At 40.1% G+C, this 18,966-nt stretch overlaps 1 protein-coding gene across 1 annotated transcript in view; it reads right to left on the minus strand.

The window, feature by feature from the left end:
* The window catches only part of NLN (neurolysin), a 93,402-nt gene that overhangs the window by 3,914 nt on the left and 70,522 nt on the right, over positions 1 to 18,966 (minus strand). The window contains exons 10-12 of the mRNA XM_025892824.2: positions 8,616 to 8,802; positions 8,294 to 8,422; positions 6,926 to 7,062 (exon numbers count right to left, since the gene is read on the minus strand). Of these exons, the coding sequence (XP_025748609.1) occupies positions 6,926 to 7,062; positions 8,294 to 8,422; positions 8,616 to 8,802 (453 nt within the window). The remainder of the gene's footprint in view (positions 1 to 6,925; positions 7,063 to 8,293; positions 8,423 to 8,615; positions 8,803 to 18,966) is intronic.

An 18,966-nucleotide genomic window follows, 5' to 3' on the forward strand; every position in this document is an offset into this window, starting at 1 on the left:
CGGAAGGTACCGGCTCTCTGGGTGAGAGAACACCGTCTGGGAGACATATGTCACAGATGGAAGGAGTCTTTGCCCTAAGTTGTTCTAGTTTGTTTACATAATAACGAACCTTGAACTGGGAGGAAAGCAAAAAGAAGTTCTAAGACAACCATGGAGATTTTTCATGCTGAAAAAAATCCTTCAGGACGATCTGCAGATAGTAAGAGCTTCTATTAACTATTCCATGAAGGTAAGTCACATTAGTCACCTGTGTGGTTTTTAATCCTGGAAGATTAGAGTGTATCTATTGGCAACTGTGCAAATCCTCTCTAACATGATGTCCTCTAAAGCAAGGTCAGGAGTTTGGGAGCCAGGGCCAAATTTGAATCTTGGCTTCACCCTTGGCTCTGTGACCATGGGCCTTGGTTTCCTTACCTGTCAAGAAGGAATATGCCTCCCTCACTTAGTCGATGGGGAATTAGAGATGATTTCAGTACGCTGCCCACTCCCTAGTGTAACACATGGCATCCAGGGGCACTCAGTAACCCTCAGGGGTCATCCATCTCTCCTCTCACTTCCGTCCCTCTCTCACTGGCCCTACGTTCAGTGTCTCATGTACAGAGCAGGGACACGGATGCATTCCCGGCTTGGCATCTCCTTAAAATTAGTTCTGTCTCCTAATAAAGCTAAAAAAATCACAAGAGACTTCATCTCCATTATTAAGAAGAAATAGACTCCCTAATTCAGTAGGAATATTAAGTAGGAGAGACAAGGCACTCATTTGATCTAAGAATATGTACCCTTTATTTGAGGTAATATTTTATTTATTTATTATTTTAAAAGATTTATTCATCTATTTCAGAAAAAGAGAGAGCATGAGTGGGGGGGTAGAGGCAGAGGGAGAAGGAGAGAAGCAAACTCCCCACTGAGCAGGGAGTCCAACCCGGGGCTTAATCCCGTGACCCCAAGATCATGACAGGAGCTGAAATCAAGAGTTGGATGCTCAACTGACTGAGCCACCCAGGCACCCCTTGAGGTAATATTTTAAGAACAATATAATGACCTGAAGGAAGGATGCCATCATCTATCAGTAATGAGAATATGTAAAGAGCCAATAACCTGGGTCTCTTGCTATCTCTGGCATCTGTGAGGCAGCACATGCCAACTTCCACTGCCTTCCAACCCTCCCTCCTTCCTGTTGTGACTGACTCTGGGGAGCAGAGCCAGAGTTGTCTCCTTCCTACTCTGAGGAACAGACATCAGGGCAAAGAACACAGGTGATGACAATCAGGCATCCAACAAGCTCACTGGGCAGCTTTAAAGGTGGACTTTGAAACCTTTCCTTCCACAGCCCATGGGTGAATGCCTTCCCAACAGCACACCCTTTGTTTTCTGTGACAGTGGGGAGATTGTGGGTGGAAAAGGAACACCTTGGACAACAACACAGAAAAAGGAAGAGAATCAGAGACTGGTGCTGGTAGTCAGGGAGATGGAAACGAGGACAGTGGGTAGGAATCTTTGCTTCATTAGAAGAGGCCTTCTGGAAACCTTAAGCAAAGTTTCAATTTGTGAGGGTAGAAGGACAGATCTTTATTTATGGGGAGGGAGATGGGGGGGAAAAAAAAAGCAAGCTGGGCAGTAGTATAGAACGACCATAATTAAATATAACAGTTTTGAAGCAGAGGACACACAAAAGTGAATAAAACAGCTATTACAAGGGTCTTATGATCTAGGATGTGAGATAAAGGAATAGACAATTAACAATGTAGATTATTAGGGTTCAAAGAGAAATACAGAGGAGGGCTGTAAGAACACAGAGGAAGAAAAACTGCTTCTAGTTGGTTGGGATTCAAGACTTATAAGGTCTGGCCTTGTAAATATGCAAGAAGTAAGCTGGAAATCAATCCCATTTCCTTCCTTTACCCCTAAATCAGGCAAAATCTAAGTCTGTTAGAAAGGGCTGAAGTGTAAGAAAAATCAGCTTTGGGGTGGTATATCAGGAGAGCTGAAGCAGAAGTTAATCCATTTGGAAGGACCTGCAGGAGAGGAAATTTCATATTTTCCCTTAGCAACACATTATAGCAGGAGCCGGGACCAGAATTGATTGAAAGGCACTGGAATACTTAGCTTTATATTACACATTCTCTGTCAGGTAACTTTTTTGTATGTTAACCCCAAATTCGCCATGTTTCTGTGTCTGTTACTGCAAGTAAAGATCTAGCTACTTCCTTATGGCATTACAGAATAAAATACATTTCTTCTTCATTGACGGAAAAACAAAGGTTAGCAATATTTCTAAACGCAAAAGAGGTGAAAGATAATTCTAGCTTAATAATATAATTGTCTTTGAATCCACAATGTCTATTACCTCTTAAGAAATTTTCCCACAATGAAGTTGCCTTATAAAAAGAAATGGTCCTAGTTAAAATGCCCCCATTTTTTTCAACGCTATGATTAGCTGCTGTATTTTGAAACTACATTTGGCGACCTTAAAGTTATCTTCAAAGAGCCCCTACAGCTTGCTGGAAAAGTGTTATTCCCCAGCAGCTCCCTTCTGTAGTTATTTAAGAGATGAGTTGGAGAAGGAAAAGATATGTCTGATAATGAGACATATTCTACTAGAAACATAGATTTTAGAATATATTTAACAAACTAATTAGTTAGAATGGTCTATCTATTTATAATGAAGAAAAGAGAAAATCACAAATAAAACCAGAGGTAGCAAACTTCTGGCTATTATAGGTAAGTGGCCAATTCTAATACTTCGATAGAAGCCCTCAAAACAGAACGAAACCATCGTACCATAAAATATCCTATTGCTACATTTGGTATTAAGAAGACTATATATAGGTTTGGGGTGCCTGGCTGGCTCAGATGGTAGAGCATCTGACTTTTGATTTTGGGGTTGTGAGTTCGAGCCTCACACTGGGGGTATAGATTACCTTAACAACATCAACAACAAAAAGCTTTATATTTGATCCTCCTTATTATGGTTTTCCCAGTGAGTAGGGCACTTTCTAGTTAGGATTGCTAAGATCTGGAATGTTTCTCAGAGCAGATCTTGAGCTTTGCAGGATGGTAAGAGGTTACAGAGAGAAGGCCTGGAGATATTCTTTTGTTGATATCAATGACCAGGACCAATAATGTCAACAGTCCGCGATCTTTTAGTCTCCAGCCTCTGTGGAGTCTGGGGACTAAGAACAGCAGGCTCTGATTCCTTGAAGGGCCACACCACTATCTTCTCAAAATGATTCAAACACTTACTAGGTGAAACTAACATGTCATTATGTGTCAACTATACTTCAATTAAAAAAAAAAGGTGTCAACCTTATATACTACAGTGGCACCAATATGTACTCAATTGTGATGCTTATTAAGAAAGCTAAGACAGTCTAATTCTCCTTCCTTTCAAGGTGTCCTTTTATTTGTTTGCTTGCTTTTATTGTGGTTTATTACTGAAAGTTTCTAGAGTCTATTATTTATCCTTATTATTACAGAATTTTTATAATGGCTTTGGGAAACAATCTTTTTAACTCACTGTGCTGGGCAATAATAACTGGTCCCTTTCTACTGAAAACTTTGTAATTCTAGAAAATATAGCAGAATTCAACGATAAGGAAAAAAACATAAAACACACTCAGGAGGGTGAGGGCCTTGAGACAACATAGTCTACAGATACACTGTGATTGCTGTGGTACCCATGACTTCAGATCAAATTCAGTATTTCCTTATACTACGAAAAGTCTCTCAGGGCACCTGGCTGTCTCGGTTGGAGGAGCACGCAACTCTTGATCTTGGGGTTGTGAGTTCAAGTCCAAAGTTGGGTGCAGAGATTACTAAAAATAAATAAATAAATAAACAAACAAAAAAAATTCTTTCTCTTCATCACAACAAACCTGTAATAATGACTGATGTTTTTTGTAGAATGGGATTACTGTCTCAAAGTACTAACTTTTAATAAATGGGTATTTGAATCTTGTAAATAAGGTATTACTTCAAAGCAAACATTTGCCAAAAAAAAAAAAAAATTAAAGCAAGCAAAACCAGACAAACAGTGCACTGTAGGAGGGAACAAAACGGCTATTTAAAAAGCTGTTCTAGTATCTGCCACTGCAAGGAAGAGTGTGAGGGTCAGGTGCACAGGGATTCCCCTTGTCACTGGAGCCAGATTCACTACTGTTGTGACAGCAGGGGAGCAAGAAATGACATGATATCCCAGAGTATTTGACGGGAAAACAAAAAGGAAGGGATTAAAGCTAGCTTCACGGCGTAAAATGAGTAATATATAGCAATGTCAAATCCAGAATTATAGTAAAACTGAAAACTGTTTTTAACATTACAAAGCAACAATTCCAATTTGTTGGGAATTTTGCTTTCTCCAAGTTCAACCCAGGTCCCTGGTCTAAATTAAAAGTAGTCTGGCTGCCGGCCAAGCTGTGAAACTTGAGAATAAGAGGAAGTACATGGAAGCATAGTGGCAGGGATTGAGTCTGCTGGAATTGCAAGTTCCTTGGGGTCCACTGGGATCAGTACTTTGGCTGTTCCGTTGACCGATGGAAGAGAAGAGGTCATGGTGAAGGGTACTGGAGATGTGGCTGCGTGAGTGGAAGCACAGAGGAGGTGAGTGAGGAAGCCTAATTGAAAAAGGTACCGGAGCACTTATGCCAGGAAGCCTCACCAACTAGTAAGAGCCAGTAACAGGTCATAATTGTACCTTTATACAACTAGACCTTGTGTCTCTTTAATCATTGATTTCTGATTTCTGCACTAATACGTGCTCTATGCAAAAATAAGGAAATTCTCCACAAAATGCATAGGAAAATATTTAATAATCACTCATCAAGTTATCACCCGAAGCTAAGAATGGACATTTTGATGTACTCTTTTTCTAAACATACATTTTAAAATAAAAACTTACATTCTATGGTATAAAATATTCTATAACCTGATTTTTTTTTCTGTTCTAAGAGTTATATTAAAAATTCCAGACATAAGAAAAAGCTTGTTGGAGCCCCTCCCTCATGCCCAAGTCCATTCTGCTCTTCAAAAAATGGAAAGGCCACTTTGGGTTGGAATGATTTGGAAGATTTCCGAAGTCAGTGGCCATTTGAGTAGGGCCTTTCAGAACGGTAAAATTTTTAAGCGGCACAGATGAGAAGGCACACATTTTAGGTGGAAGAAAGAGAACGAACAATTTGTGAAGGTGCAAAGAGCTAAAGGAACACACACATCTGGCTGACACAGAGTTCTGAGAAGTAAGGAAGGGATTGGATGGCTAAGCTGAGGGCTGTGAACAAGGAGAGGAATAACAAGAAGGAGGAAATAAAAGAAAAAGAAAAAAATGGTAGGTGAGGGCCTTTGGAAGTTGGCGACTGGGTCATCAGTGGTAACTCTGGAGAGAAAGTAACTTTCCAGTTCAGTTGGTGGAGGCAAAAGCCAGATAAAAGAGGTTTGCCAAGACTGTTTCTTACAGCGAGAAATTAGGCTGTAAAAGGAAGAACAGTTGAGTAGTAGCAATAGGGTTGTCAAAGTCAGTAGTCAAATATCTTATTTGACTACTGACTTTTTTTTTTCCCCAAGATGGCAAACCAGTAAGGCTTGGTATGAGAGACATCCCTGAGTAGAAGGGAAGAAGTAGTGAAATATACGAGGAGAAAAAAAGATGAAGTACTCAGTCTTGATGGCCTTACTTTTCTTAGTGGAGAGCAGAGAGGTAGTGAGAGACTCAGGGGAACTCAATAAAGGAGGTGGACAGGACAGCAGAGTAACACTGCGTGTCCAGACAGGTCAGATAGCATGACTTTGTAGCAGGGCATGTTAATGGACTCACACCATCTTCTCCAGAAAGCTCTGAATCCCAAGGGCACCATATCTAAGTGAGATGGTGGAGGAATCCAGGGCTGGGCACTTGGCTGAAGGTCATGCAGAAGTCAAGATATTTATGAGCACAGTCAGTGGTTGACCAAGGCAATAGGTTGGCCGGGGAAGGGAAGGAAGCATACAGTGACCTAAGAGCCTGGGTAGGGTGGGATAGAAGATGGTGTGATTGGAAAGGCTAGTGTAGGATGTAGGTGCCCTGGGAGTGGTTTTTTCTGGGGTGGGTGGGGGAGGTTGGGGGGATGGTGATCTAAATTACAGCAATGTATTTCAGTATATGTGTGAGGCACTATGCAATCCAGAAACATAAAGTTTGGGGGAACAAATCAGTTGGCTAAAAGAAGCACAAAGAGCCTGATTTTGATAATTTGTTCTTCTAATTTCTGAATCAAACAGAATAAAAAGCACACTGGAAAATGCATCAGCCCTAGAAATAATCTGACAGCTGAGTCTTCAACAAGAGTGGAGACTGGGGGACTGTAACTCAGGAAGGTTTGGCTGGTAGCCACCTGGCAGCCAATTCACTGTACACAGAAAGGAATGGCTCAGGTTAATGAAGCAGCTTAAATTACTTAGAGGAATTTGGGTTACAAACTACGTAGTAGGTGGGGTATGCCAGCCACAGAGAAAGGGTACCTCCCACAGAAAATGTATAAAGAATCTGTGTAGAGAATATCGCAACATACGCAGACCATTTCTATAAGGAAGGAGTTTAGCTTTCTTTCCCAACCTCTTATAAAACTAAAACATTGTACGGCACATGTCAAAACTAGCTGCTATAAATGCTCAAATGCATAAACAAAGCTTTGAATTTTAATTATGCAATATATTGGAATGTTAATAAGCAAGAAAATGCAGTAGGTTTTTTTTTTAAACTTACAGAATTAGAGTTAGTCACTTGTACACTACAACTTAATGATGTATGATATGAAAAGAAGCAAGACTTAAAAGTTAAAAGCTATTACCAAATCTCTTGCTCTAAAATCTAGGTGTAATAAATATTTTACACTAGGAATTAAAGGGGAGGGAGCAATTGAAATCAACAAAAGGAGAAAAGAAAATACAATACCTCTGGATTCATTATCCCTTCTTTTTTAAAACAGCTGTAAAACATGTCCATGGAAAACACTTCACTCCAAAGATATCCATAATATTGGCCATCATATCCCCCTGCCAAATGTCCAAAAGTGGCTGGCATATTTGTGCCTTTAAAGAAAGATACATTTCAATCAATGTGATGGCCAATGTTAATAATCAGGTTATCAGCTGGCTAAGGTTTCCCTATGGGGAGTCCAGACCCTGGGGAGAAGAGACAAGCAGGATCTCACCTGTAGTACTCCCTGGGTTTACCTGTGCCCTTGGCCAAGATGTTTACAAACTTCTCTGCTATGATGACTCAACCTCGGAGATGGTTTCGGCCCTAAGCTCTGGAATGCCTAACAATAGTTTCAGAGGCTTTGTCCACACCCATCAGATAGCTCAGTGTTTCAGAACTACTCAGTCCTTTCTTATACCTTAGACACATGTGTCTTACAGATACTTTGATCGTAAGCCTACTCTGCGTCATACCTCTTTATATCTAAAATGTGTCAGAATGGCACTTATTTTAGGTTCATAATTACTGAAAAATAACTCTTTATTTAAAAAGCTAAAAAGGTTTTACCAACGCAATCTACCTCTAGGGCTACTTTTAAAAAAGGATTTTTTTTGTCAAAGTAGCCTCAGGCACAAAGTTGTTCTATGGTCTACTCTAAACAGATCACAAAAGGAAGTGAGGAGCCTGGATTGACTCAATTAACTCTTCTGATCTTCGGTACCACTATAAATGTGATGGACCCATTTAAATAACGACCTCGGTGGTGAAAAAAGTCACCGTACCAAACTATGTATACATGAACAACTACATGTTGGCTTAAAAAATATATATAACTATAAATGTGAACACACACGTGTGAGCACCTACCCACCCACATGAATAACATAAATATTGGGTTAGAAAGTGCTAAACTGCCTTAACCGATCTCAGAACCAAACACAGAAACATGGCAGAAGCTTGTGCTTCTCTCTAAAATTGCCCCTTCTGCCAGTTTCTTAGTGAAATCACTGGGAAGTCGGTTGTCTATACATGGAGGGAGGAGCCAGGTGGGTACTGCCAAATGTGAATGGCTTTCTCTGCTCTGGGGTGGAGGCCAATTGCTCATGCCTGATTACACGAAAATGGGGCAAAGTGGGAGCCACCTCTCCTTTAAGCACATTTGGATAGGATAACTCATATGGACATGGTAAGCTTATCTGAGAGTCATGGCCTGATTACAGGAATCAGAAACAAATTACATGAGGTAAGCTGCCTGACCAACTCTCCCTTCCCTGGCAGGGCTGGTAGGTGTTTACCCTGCGCCTGACAGAAAAATGAATTCAAGTCTCGGTATTTACAAACCTGGAGTAGCAGCAACACCTAAAACCTCGGTGCAGTATTTGGCATATTCACTTGCAGCGTCCAGCGATGCGTCCGTATGGAGAGACTGGTCAACTTTGCTCAAAACAATCTGGCGTAAGGTCAGAAGACCTAATAACATAAGAATGTTTGGGCATGTTTTGGAGAAGAGAGAACTATGTGTTCTAATATCACAAGATCAAAGATTTCAAGAACTGATGCCTGTAGCACATACTACAAAATGGGAGCAAGGTATCTCATTTAAGATTTAAAAGGAGATAGCAATTCTAATGTTATTTTCCTTTTCTAAAATTACAAGTCATACCTGTGTTGACCAGTCTGGAAGCAACAAGTTTTTCAAGCAGATCATCCATAATAGGGCTTCCATCTTTATAATGTTTTGACAATCTTCGGAGGGAATCCATGTCCCATACCCAATTTTCAAGCATTTGGGATGGCACCTCTACAAAGTCAGTTTCCACATTTGTTCCACTAAATCGTGCAAAATCAGTCTAGAAAGTAAACATAGAAGTGTTTTCTTTTTTTTTTTAAAGCACTGAATGAAAACTACCTATGTGATGAATCATAATTAAGACTCTCTAAAACTTGGGCACCTGGCTGGCTCAGTTGGTAGAGCATGAGACTCTTGATTTTGGGGTCATGAGCTTGAGCCCCACAGAGGGTACAGAGTTTACTTAAATATTAAAAAAAAAAAGACTCTAAAACTTAAGTCAGAATCAGAGTCAACTGCCTCTTTGAATAAAGGGTTAGGATAACTTCAAATTTAAATGAAAGCAAATGCAGTAGCCAAGCAGCCTGAAAAATAACCACCAAGTACTCTATGTTAAATTAGTATTTCATTCTTTTGAATCATAGACAAACTTGGAACAATCATCAGGAAACATAACTGAAAACAAAAATCGGTCTGAGTTAAAACGAGCCTTAAGCTTTGGAAGTAAAAATATTAAAAAAATTTTTTCCATTAAAAATGAATAGATTTAAGACAATTTCTCCCTACTTTTCTTTTCTGTTTGCTTCCTTTTGTTTATTCAATACATGCCTTTCTGGGGCACTCATCACTATTATTTAACTATTCAAGTTTCAATCAAAATCAACGAGTTAAATGACAACACTGCAGGCAGATATCCTTCGCATGTGTGTTATGTTTTGTGTTCTAAACTTTAAATGATTCTGAGATAACTGTGCTGTGGAAAGCCTGGTTGTACCTCACAGGGTAGAAGAGGTTATCTTAACACAAGAAGCCACTTCAGTGGGAGTTAGAGCTGTGGATGAGCCAGCAAGGGGGGGTGAGTCAAATGCGTTTCCCGGACAAATAAAGGATATGCTCAGAAGTTAAAGCATCCCTTGTAAAAATAAAGGGCTTATTCTGAGGGTGTGGGCTAAGAGTTAAAAAAAAGAAAGTTTTTTTTTTTTTTTTTAAAGTGAAGTTTAGTAAATTGTTGACTCAGATGTGAGAAAAGCTCTTGATCAGAAAGAGGGGGATTCACTAGAGGAGCCTGATGTTTTCTAACCTGCACACCAGCCACAGAACTTCTGTAAAATTGACACGGGCAGAGGAGATTTAGCATTAAACCAACTGGGTCATCTGCAGAATGGTGTTATCGTTGTGTTGTCTTTCCCTGAACCTCTGTCCTGTTTCCCTCACAGATGTGTGACACCCCAACCCCTCCCTGACTTCATCATCCCTGGGGCTCTGCAGGGAAGGGAAAGGAAGGGCCGAAGCACCGGAGGAGGCAGCAGATGGGATGCCGAATCAGCAGCAAAGAACGATTCTGCTTTTGGCCCAGGGCAGAAGCACAGATGTCAACGCCATTCCACATTCTGCCTTCCTCTCTTTATGCAAAAAACTGTTTTGCTTGACTTCCTATTATAATTGCGGTGATTCTAGGTATGAAGAGCTGCAAATACTGAAGGGCCAAAGGGAATGAAATTCACTAGGCATTGGAATTGGGCCACCTGTGTTTGAGGACATCCCAATAAAAAGTTCTTCTAGGAAAGAGGCAAAGGTTCCAGAAAACTGAATACTTTGTCTCTTTCTGGTATATAATCTTCTAAAATAACAAACATCCTACACTTAGATAAAACAACCTGATACAATAATCATAATCGACATCTATTGGGACTTTACCAGGTAAAGCATTAGGCTGGGCCCTTTACATGGATTATCTGATTCAAATTCCAAAATGATTGTATGAAGTACATATTGTAATCTCTGTTTTGAGATAAGGAAATTGAAACATACTGACATGAACAGGAGAATGAGGATTTGAAACCCACGGTTTTAACCACAAATGCTATAATGCCTCTCTATCTTATAAGAAAGATGAAAAACATAAAAGGTTAAATTAGGATGTTACAAAGTGGCTAAATCCTCCTGGACGTTGTTTAAAGTAGAAAAGTCTTATATCAAACTTGCTTTCATAAGAAGAGCAAAACTGAGGTTTCAGTTGTGCTTCCTTAGAAATCCTACTTCCTCTCTACACTGGAAGATGTTTCAAGCACCAAACCTGAGGCTGCGTGTAGGGTCAGCCTTGGTAACCACCTACCCTGTTCCTGGGATTCTGTTACACTAACTGTATGACTTTCTAAAGATTACAGTTTTTAAATAAGTACTAACAGAGCAAATACAGGCGAATAAATCACACCATCAGCGACCACTATACAATTATTTTGACAAAAATACCTATTTTGTATATTCTGCTTGTGTGAATATTTTTCGATCAGCATTTGCAAATGAGGGTGCAAATCAACCCCAAATAACAAAATGCGTGCGTGTGTGTGTGTGTGTGTGTGTGTGTGTGTGTTTGGAGGCGGCGGCGGTGGTATTTCAGAACCTAGAAAAACATGAACAAATGAATAATTCATGAGCTAAAATTGAATAAAATAAAAAGTAACGCAGTTATGTCATTCAGAGTAGAGAAGAGAGGGCTTATTCTGTCCAGAGCCACTGGGTGGTGGGGGAGAGAGCACAGCAAATGAATGAACAGATCAACAATGTCTTCTAAAGAACAAAAGGAAATGTTTGCAAAGAGTAAAGCCTAAAAATAACCCTACTGCTTACTAATTTCCCGAAAGTCAGTCACGCTGTTTTCTCTGTGTGCCCTTTGAGCAGTATGATTTAAATATTTTTCAGATGAGGAGGACAAAGAACCTATGGGGAAACGCAAAAGCTCAATTTCAAGCAAACAACTAAATTCTGAAAAGAAAGGACTCCACAGTCAGCCACTGTATAAGTCTACAAAGAAACCCTGAACAAGTCTTAGGATCTAGTAGCCTGCTGGGGGTCTGACACTCAAAACAGCATGACTTCTGAATGATTACTCACTGTTGACCAGCCAGCAAACACCACTCCCTCGTTTTAAACTGTAGGTTCCGAAGAACCCTAAAAAGTCCTTTATATAGTTTTCAGTAAGAACAATTTGAAGGTGTTGGATATATAGTAGCTTATAGGCTATAGTAACTACTGATGTTAATACACTTCCCAGATAAAGCAGAGCATTGTGAAATAAAAGTAATCTGATTAACAAATCACTTTGCAGGTGATACTTCAAAAAGTTTAAGAGCATTATTGCTGCAAGAAATGTTTTGACAATAAAAGCCTAGAAAACAATGTAAACTCAGATTTCTGTTTGGTTATAATTTCTTGAGAGGCAGAAAGTTGTCTAAAATGATGAGATTTTTCATTATTACTTTTTTAAACAGACAACAGGATGCTTAAAATATACACTATTACAGATTTTTACAACAGATCACTTGATGCTATAGAGATTAACTTCTCAATTCAGACAACACAGCAGGAACCGGAGCAAAATTATATAAACTAGAGCTCAAAAGTCATGTGAGCTTTTGGTGTATTTAAAGACCAAAGTCTTAAAGGACTATTGTTCTAATTAAGTGACTGAATGCTTTTAGGGGCTGCAACTAAAGTTTTTTTGTTGTTGTTTTTTAAAGATTTTATTTATTTGACAGAGAGAGACACAGTGTGAGAGGGAACACAAGCAGGGGGAGTGGGAGAGGGAGAAGCAGGCTTCCCGCGGAGCAGGGAGCCCGATGCAGGGCTCGATCCCAGAATCCTGGGATCATGATCTGAGCTGAAGGCAGACACTTAACCGACTGAGCCACCCAGGCGCCCCACAACTAAAGTTTTATATTCATGATACCAAATCCCAACTCAAAGAAAAAGCAGTTGCTGAAATCAGTAAGTGTCCTGTGTTCAGAGGCCCCAGGAGAATGGACTCTGGCTGCTGAGGTGATCCCCTACTGATTTCCTAGCAGTCATTCCATATCCTGACATGTCTGATTTACCCCTAAACCCAGGGATGCTGCAGATGTTTATGTAACAAAACATTAAAAAAATAAAAGTGCCACTGTCTCCCAGACTTTGCCACAAATAGAGTGTTAAAATTCATACTTTTAACTTCACATACACCTACCCATCAATGGAAGTAAGAGTAATAAAGAGACCCTGAATAATACTTCGTTAACTTGCTTATTAATCTTCACAGCAGCCCCATAGTTCAGCAGATCAGTATCACCACCATGATTTAAAAGACAATCTGCAGAGGTCTTAAATACTGTTCTTCTTTTTCTTTTTTTTTTTTGAGAGAGAGAGAGAGAGAGAGAGAGAGAGAGAGCTCGCACGTGCAAGTAGGGGCGGGGGTGGTGGTGATGGTCGGGTAGTGGGGAGGGGCAGAAGGAAAGGGAGAGAGAATCTTAAGTAGGCTCCACGCCCAGCATGGAGCCTGAGGCTCTGAGAGATCATGACCTGAGCTGACATCAAGCACATGTGTACACGTGTGTGTGTGTGTGTGTATGGAAATAAACACACAAATAAATAAAGTAACAAAAAAGAGATCCTGAAAGAAATCACTTCTAGCACTTCTAACTGTGCAGGGCTGGCGGTAGGGAGCAGAGGCAATGAGGTTGTTGGTAAGTGTTTACTGTACTTGAGGACTAAAACTGAAAGGTCACCTTACACAGAGGGAGATGTGGAACTAGATAAACTCATTCATTCCACACATGCTTACGTGCGGTTGATTTAGAGGGAATGTCATTTAAGGGGCTAAGGAGAAAAAAGTCCATCCAACAGGAATACATACTTGGGAGATCAAATTCTGACCACATGACACAGTGCTGTCTCTAGGGCGTGGGACTGAGAGCACAAAAGTGGTTAGAGGCAACAGAGTGGTGAAGAGCGTGACCATCAGATCGTGGGCGAACCATTCAACCCTCTTGAGTCTCAGTTCTCCCCATCTGGAAATGGGGGGGAATAAGAGTTTAATAAGAGAAGTAGGTTGGTAAATCTACTTCAGGAAATACTGTGAGGATAAAATTAATTAATGAACGTAACACACCGATTACAGCGTCTGGCACATGGCTGCTATTATCCTTCTCAGCCTGCCCAGTTTACCTAACCAGGTATGGTCTTGGCTGGTCTGATCATGCTTGTCCTTGGCTTCCTCCAAGGATCTATTTTCAGTATTAATACTGAAGATAAAACAAACCTACATTTTTTTCAACTCATTTCCCACCATTCACAATACTCGAAACTGCTTGTTCTGCTCTAGCTTTGGGAATCAAATTTCCAAATAGGCAATAAACATTAGAACAACAGAAAAACAAACACAAACCTGATGGTTTTTTAAATTTTTTTTATAATTTTATTTAAGAGAGAGAGAGCACGAGAGTGTACGTGAATGGGAGGGGCAGAGAGAGAATCCCTAGCAGACTCCATGATGAGTACAGAGCCTGAGACAGGATCCTTGTCAGGACCCTGAGATCACGACCTGAGCCGAAACCAAGAGTCGGAGGCTTAACCACTATGCCACCCAAGCGCCCCTAAACCAGATGGTTTCTAATCACCTTCCACAGATCTTTACCCAAAACTCTACTGAGGGTAGGCATTTGTGAATTTCTTAAACAGGAGGTGACAGTACCTTGCCTCATGGCAACTTTTTTCCTCCTCTTAAATTATGACTCGTGTGCTATGTGTTGATCCCCAAAGGGTTGAGTTATGTATGAATATATTTAGAAGAACACTTCAAATATGTATGGCACTTAATGCTTTCCCAAGTACCTTTCACACATTATTAAATCTTGCAGGCACACAGGGAAGTAGGTATGAGAATTGCTGTCCTCATTTATGAATGAAAAAAATGAGATGGCTCAAGAAGGCATAATAACTTGCTAAAAGTCACATAGTCAGGCCCACAAGTACATGGATGATTTTTAATAGTGTTTTTTTGTTTCTTTTTTTAAGATTTACTTATGAGAGAGAGACAGAGCGTTTACAAGCTGGGGGAGGGGCAGAGGGAGAGAATCCCAAGCAGACTCCTTGTCCAGTGTGGAGTCCCACATGGGGATCTGATCCTACAACCCAGGGATCAAGACCTGAGACGAAACCAAGAGTTGGACACTCAACCAACTGAGCCACCCAGGCGCCCCTAAAGCAGTGTTCTTATCTTAAACTGAGGGTGCCTTCCTGACCCCTGTACCACAGGGTTTATTTACAAGACAAGAAGCTCTCTATTAGTCTTCCGACCAAATTAATACATTATTTGGAACTACATAATTTGAAGTTCTTCTGCCCTTGCATCCTTTTCACTTTTAATTACTAAGGCTTTACTGTGATTCTGTGTTGCTTTAAGACATATTTATTATACATTTTTTGGGAGACAGAGAGAGAGAGAGAGAGAGAGAGAGAGCAAGAGCGTGCGCATATACACGCAGGGAGTGGGAGAGAGAACCTTAAGCAGACTCCACTGTAAGCGGAGCCTGATGTGGGGTTCGATCTCACAACCATGACATCATTATCTGAGCTGAAACCAAGAGTCGGCTGTCTAACCAACCACGCCAACCAGGCGCCCCTGTGTTGCTTTAAAATAATGATCTTTTAACAGTCTACAACTCACTATTTCTAATGTGCACACCAACACAGACATCATTATGGAAACTGTTAAGAAGCATTACTTTTCTTTTCTAGCTAAGTTCAAAAGGCCAGTGATTACTGAGAGCTCAAACCACAATGAAGTCAAGAAACAGGAACAGATACTAGAGATGCCACCTCTTGATTGCTATCTTCAAAATTATATGCCCCATAGTATTAACACAAGAAAATACAAGTGAAACTCATCTGCTGAATGATGAAATAGTACACATATTGAACTAGTGCACCTACATGTCTGAAAACTGGATGTTCTGGCAGTCACATTTAAATATTACTACGACAAGCTCCAACGAGCTCTTCTGGTCATCACACTTGCACATTGCCGAAGTGGGGAACCCAAACACTGAGCTGCCATATATTAAAATCAATCTAGTGGATGTGTATGGCAATTTTTTTTTTTAACTAGAGAAAGAGAGAGAGAGAATCTTAAGCAGACTCCTTGCCCAGTGTGAAGCCTGATGTGGGGCTTGATGAAACAACCTTTAGATCATCACCTGATCCGAAATCAAGAGTCAGACACTTAACCAACTAGCCACCCAGGCGCCCCTGTATGGCAAATTTTTAATTCACTATGTATTTCTCAAAGAAGTCAGAAGTACTACTAACCACAGAAGCTATTATGCTCCTTATTCACTACCACCCAATTTAGGTCAATACAAGAGGTTTTGAAATTATTATAAAGCTGCAAAAAAGTGGTTCTGTGCCTATTACTTTTGAGACAAAAGTATTGATTATTGGTTCCATATACGATTGAAAGTTCTTTTTAAAAATTTTTTTTCAATTGAGCTGTAGTGGACATACAATATTATATTAGTTTCAGGTATACAACATAGTAATTCAATGTTTATATCTTTAAAAATTCTTAAAACATTACAGTATATTTGAAAGAATTAATAGACAAAAAGAGATTTTTCAAAGATAATCTCAGGAGCAGATGACCAATCAAAGGACTGTACTACATACTATTTAACTAAATGACACATTCTGTGTTCATGAAGGAAGTTAGGCAAACTCTAAGAATTGAATATAGTCCACTGTTTCAAGACAGAGACACCACATACCAACACTATCATCACCAAAATACTGTCATCAGTATTTCAGTATATATACTGATCATGTAAATATATTTCCATATAGTTTATATATTTCAGTCCCGAGTCAAAGAGCTCTAAAATGACATAATACCAGCAACATTATTTCCCAGCACTAAAAATGGCTATCTCAAAGGATCAAAAATAACATAAAAGATCATGAGAATAACAGAGTGGTAGAGAAATGCATTATGAGCACAGGGTAAGCATATGGTACTCAGGTTCGAAGAGCACTGTGTCTGAAAACAAGAACACACATGAAGAGCACTGAAAACCTGATCCGAGAATCACTATTATTTTAATAAATGTGATCAAGACACCAAGTTACTTTCTTATGAAATCATTAGCTGATAATCAATATACAAATAAGGAGGAAACTGCTATAACCCAGGAGTTCTTAACTTGGAATTCATTATGGTCTGGGCTTCAAGGAATCTGTGAGCCCTTCGGAATCCCATGTAAAAATCTGAGTGTAGGGCGCCTGGGTGGCTCAACTGGTTAAGCAACTGCCTTCGGCTCAGGTCATGATCCTGGAGTCCCGGGATCGAGTCCCACATAGGGCTCCCCGCTCAGTGGGGAATCTGCTTCTCCCTCTGAGCCTCTCCTCTCTCATGCTCTTTCTCACTCTCTCTCAAATAAATAAATAAAATCTTAAAAAAAAAAGGAGAAAGAGAAGACGATGAAGAAGAAACTTAAAAAAAAAAAATCTGAGCGTATGAGGTGTACGTACATTTTCCTAGAAGAGGTATCCACAGCTTAAATCAGATTTTCATAGAATCCTCATGTTCAAAAAAGATCCACTATTCTAAAAACAGGCTACAGTTTATGTATGTACAAATATATAACTGGATCTTGGATAATCTAAGTAATATTCCAAAAGTCTAAAATTTAAAAAGGTATTTGACTTTTCTAAATTACTCATAAAAACATTTTAGAAAAATGGAAACTAGACTTATCCTAAATAAAGGAAACAGCTGGGGTGCCTGCATGGCTCAGTTGGTTAAGCGTCTGACTTCGGTTCAGGTCATGATCTCAGGGTCCTGGGAGCAAGTCCGCATCGGGCTCCCTGCTCAGTGGGGAGCCTGCTTCTCCCTCTCCCTGCCACTCCCCCTGCTTGTGCGCGCTTGCTCTCTCTCTCTCTCTCTCTCTCTCTCTCTCTGACCAATAAAAAAAAAAAAAAAAAAAGGGAACAGCCATAGAATGGACACTGATTGAAAATAAATATTTCAGGAACCCTATAGCTGTGAAAGTACTTTAAAACTATGTAAGAAAGAAAATTTAGGTTATTCTGGAAGATTTCTTTTCCTTAGATTAAAAACAGGATAAAAATGGCTCTATCAGTGTATGAGGACTTCTGTATCTGAATAGATTCATATCTTATTTCCCCCCTTTTTTTTTTAAAAAACATGGAAACACCAGAATGTAGAGATAAGATGTTTGAAAGAACTAAACAGATTTTTTTTTTTTTTTTAAGAGAGAGGGAACACAAGCAGGGGGAGTGGGAGAGGGAGAAGGAGGCTTCCCATGGAGCAGGGAGCGCGACGCGGGGCTCGGTGCCAGGACCCTGGGATCATGACCTGAGCCGAAGGCAGACGCTTAACGACTGAGCCACCCATGTGCCCCACTAAACAGATTTTTAATAATAGTGACAGTAATATTTTGGAATTGAGTGGGTACATTTTTGGTTATTACGATGATTAGGGGATATTCTGAGGTCCAGGGATGCTAGATGTCCCGGACTGAACTGCACATGTCAGGACCAAAAAAAAAAAAAAGTCCCATATGCTGCACACCATTCTTATGTCCTACTGGACATTCACATAAGTGAAAATTCTATAATTAAGTGAGCCCGGGTTTAAACTAACTCCACTTCACATATTTCTGTAAAGTATTTTGTACCAACTTTTAATTTTCAGGACTCTCTTTTTTTTTTTAAGACTTTATTTATTTATTTGACAGAGAGAGAGATCACAGGTAGGCAGAGTGGCAGGCAGAGGGAGAGGGAGAAGCAGGCTCCCCACTGAGAAGAGAACCCGATGTGGGACTCAATCCCAGGACCCTGGGACCATGACCTGAGCCAAAGGCAGATGCTTAACTGACTGAGCCACCCAGGTGCCCCAATTTCCGGGACACTTAACTATTGGGATCTATATGTAAGTATAGATGTATAGATGACCTATGTAAGTCAAAGCAAGACTGCTTTTTCATAAGTTTCCCAAGAAATGTTCACCATTTTGGAAAATCATGTCACCACTGGTGCTATAGACCAATATGTTCCCCCCAATTCCTATGGTGAAACCTAATCCCCAATGTGATAATAGGAGATGAGACCTTTGGGAGTAACGAGGTCATGAAGGTAGAGCCTCCATGAATGGGATTAGTAGTGTCCTTATAAGAGAGAACCCAAGGAGCTCCCCCACCCTTCCACTAGGTAACGACAGTGAGAAGGCTCCATCTCTGAACCAGAAAGCAGGTTCTTACCAGATAAGAAATCTGCCAGCACCTTGACCCTGGACTTGTAGACTCCAGAACTGGCTGAGAAATAAATTTCTGTTGCTTCTAAGCCACCCAGGCTATGATATTCTGCTACAGCAACCTGAACCAAGACAGTTGGCAAT

The sequence above is a fragment of the Callorhinus ursinus genome, unplaced genomic scaffold (genome assembly GCF_003265705.2).
Source record: "Callorhinus ursinus isolate GAN/ISIS: 27379988/994484 unplaced genomic scaffold, GSC_fseal_2.0 scaffold23, whole genome shotgun sequence".
Classification (NCBI taxonomy): Eukaryota; Metazoa; Chordata; class Mammalia; order Carnivora; family Otariidae; genus Callorhinus; species Callorhinus ursinus.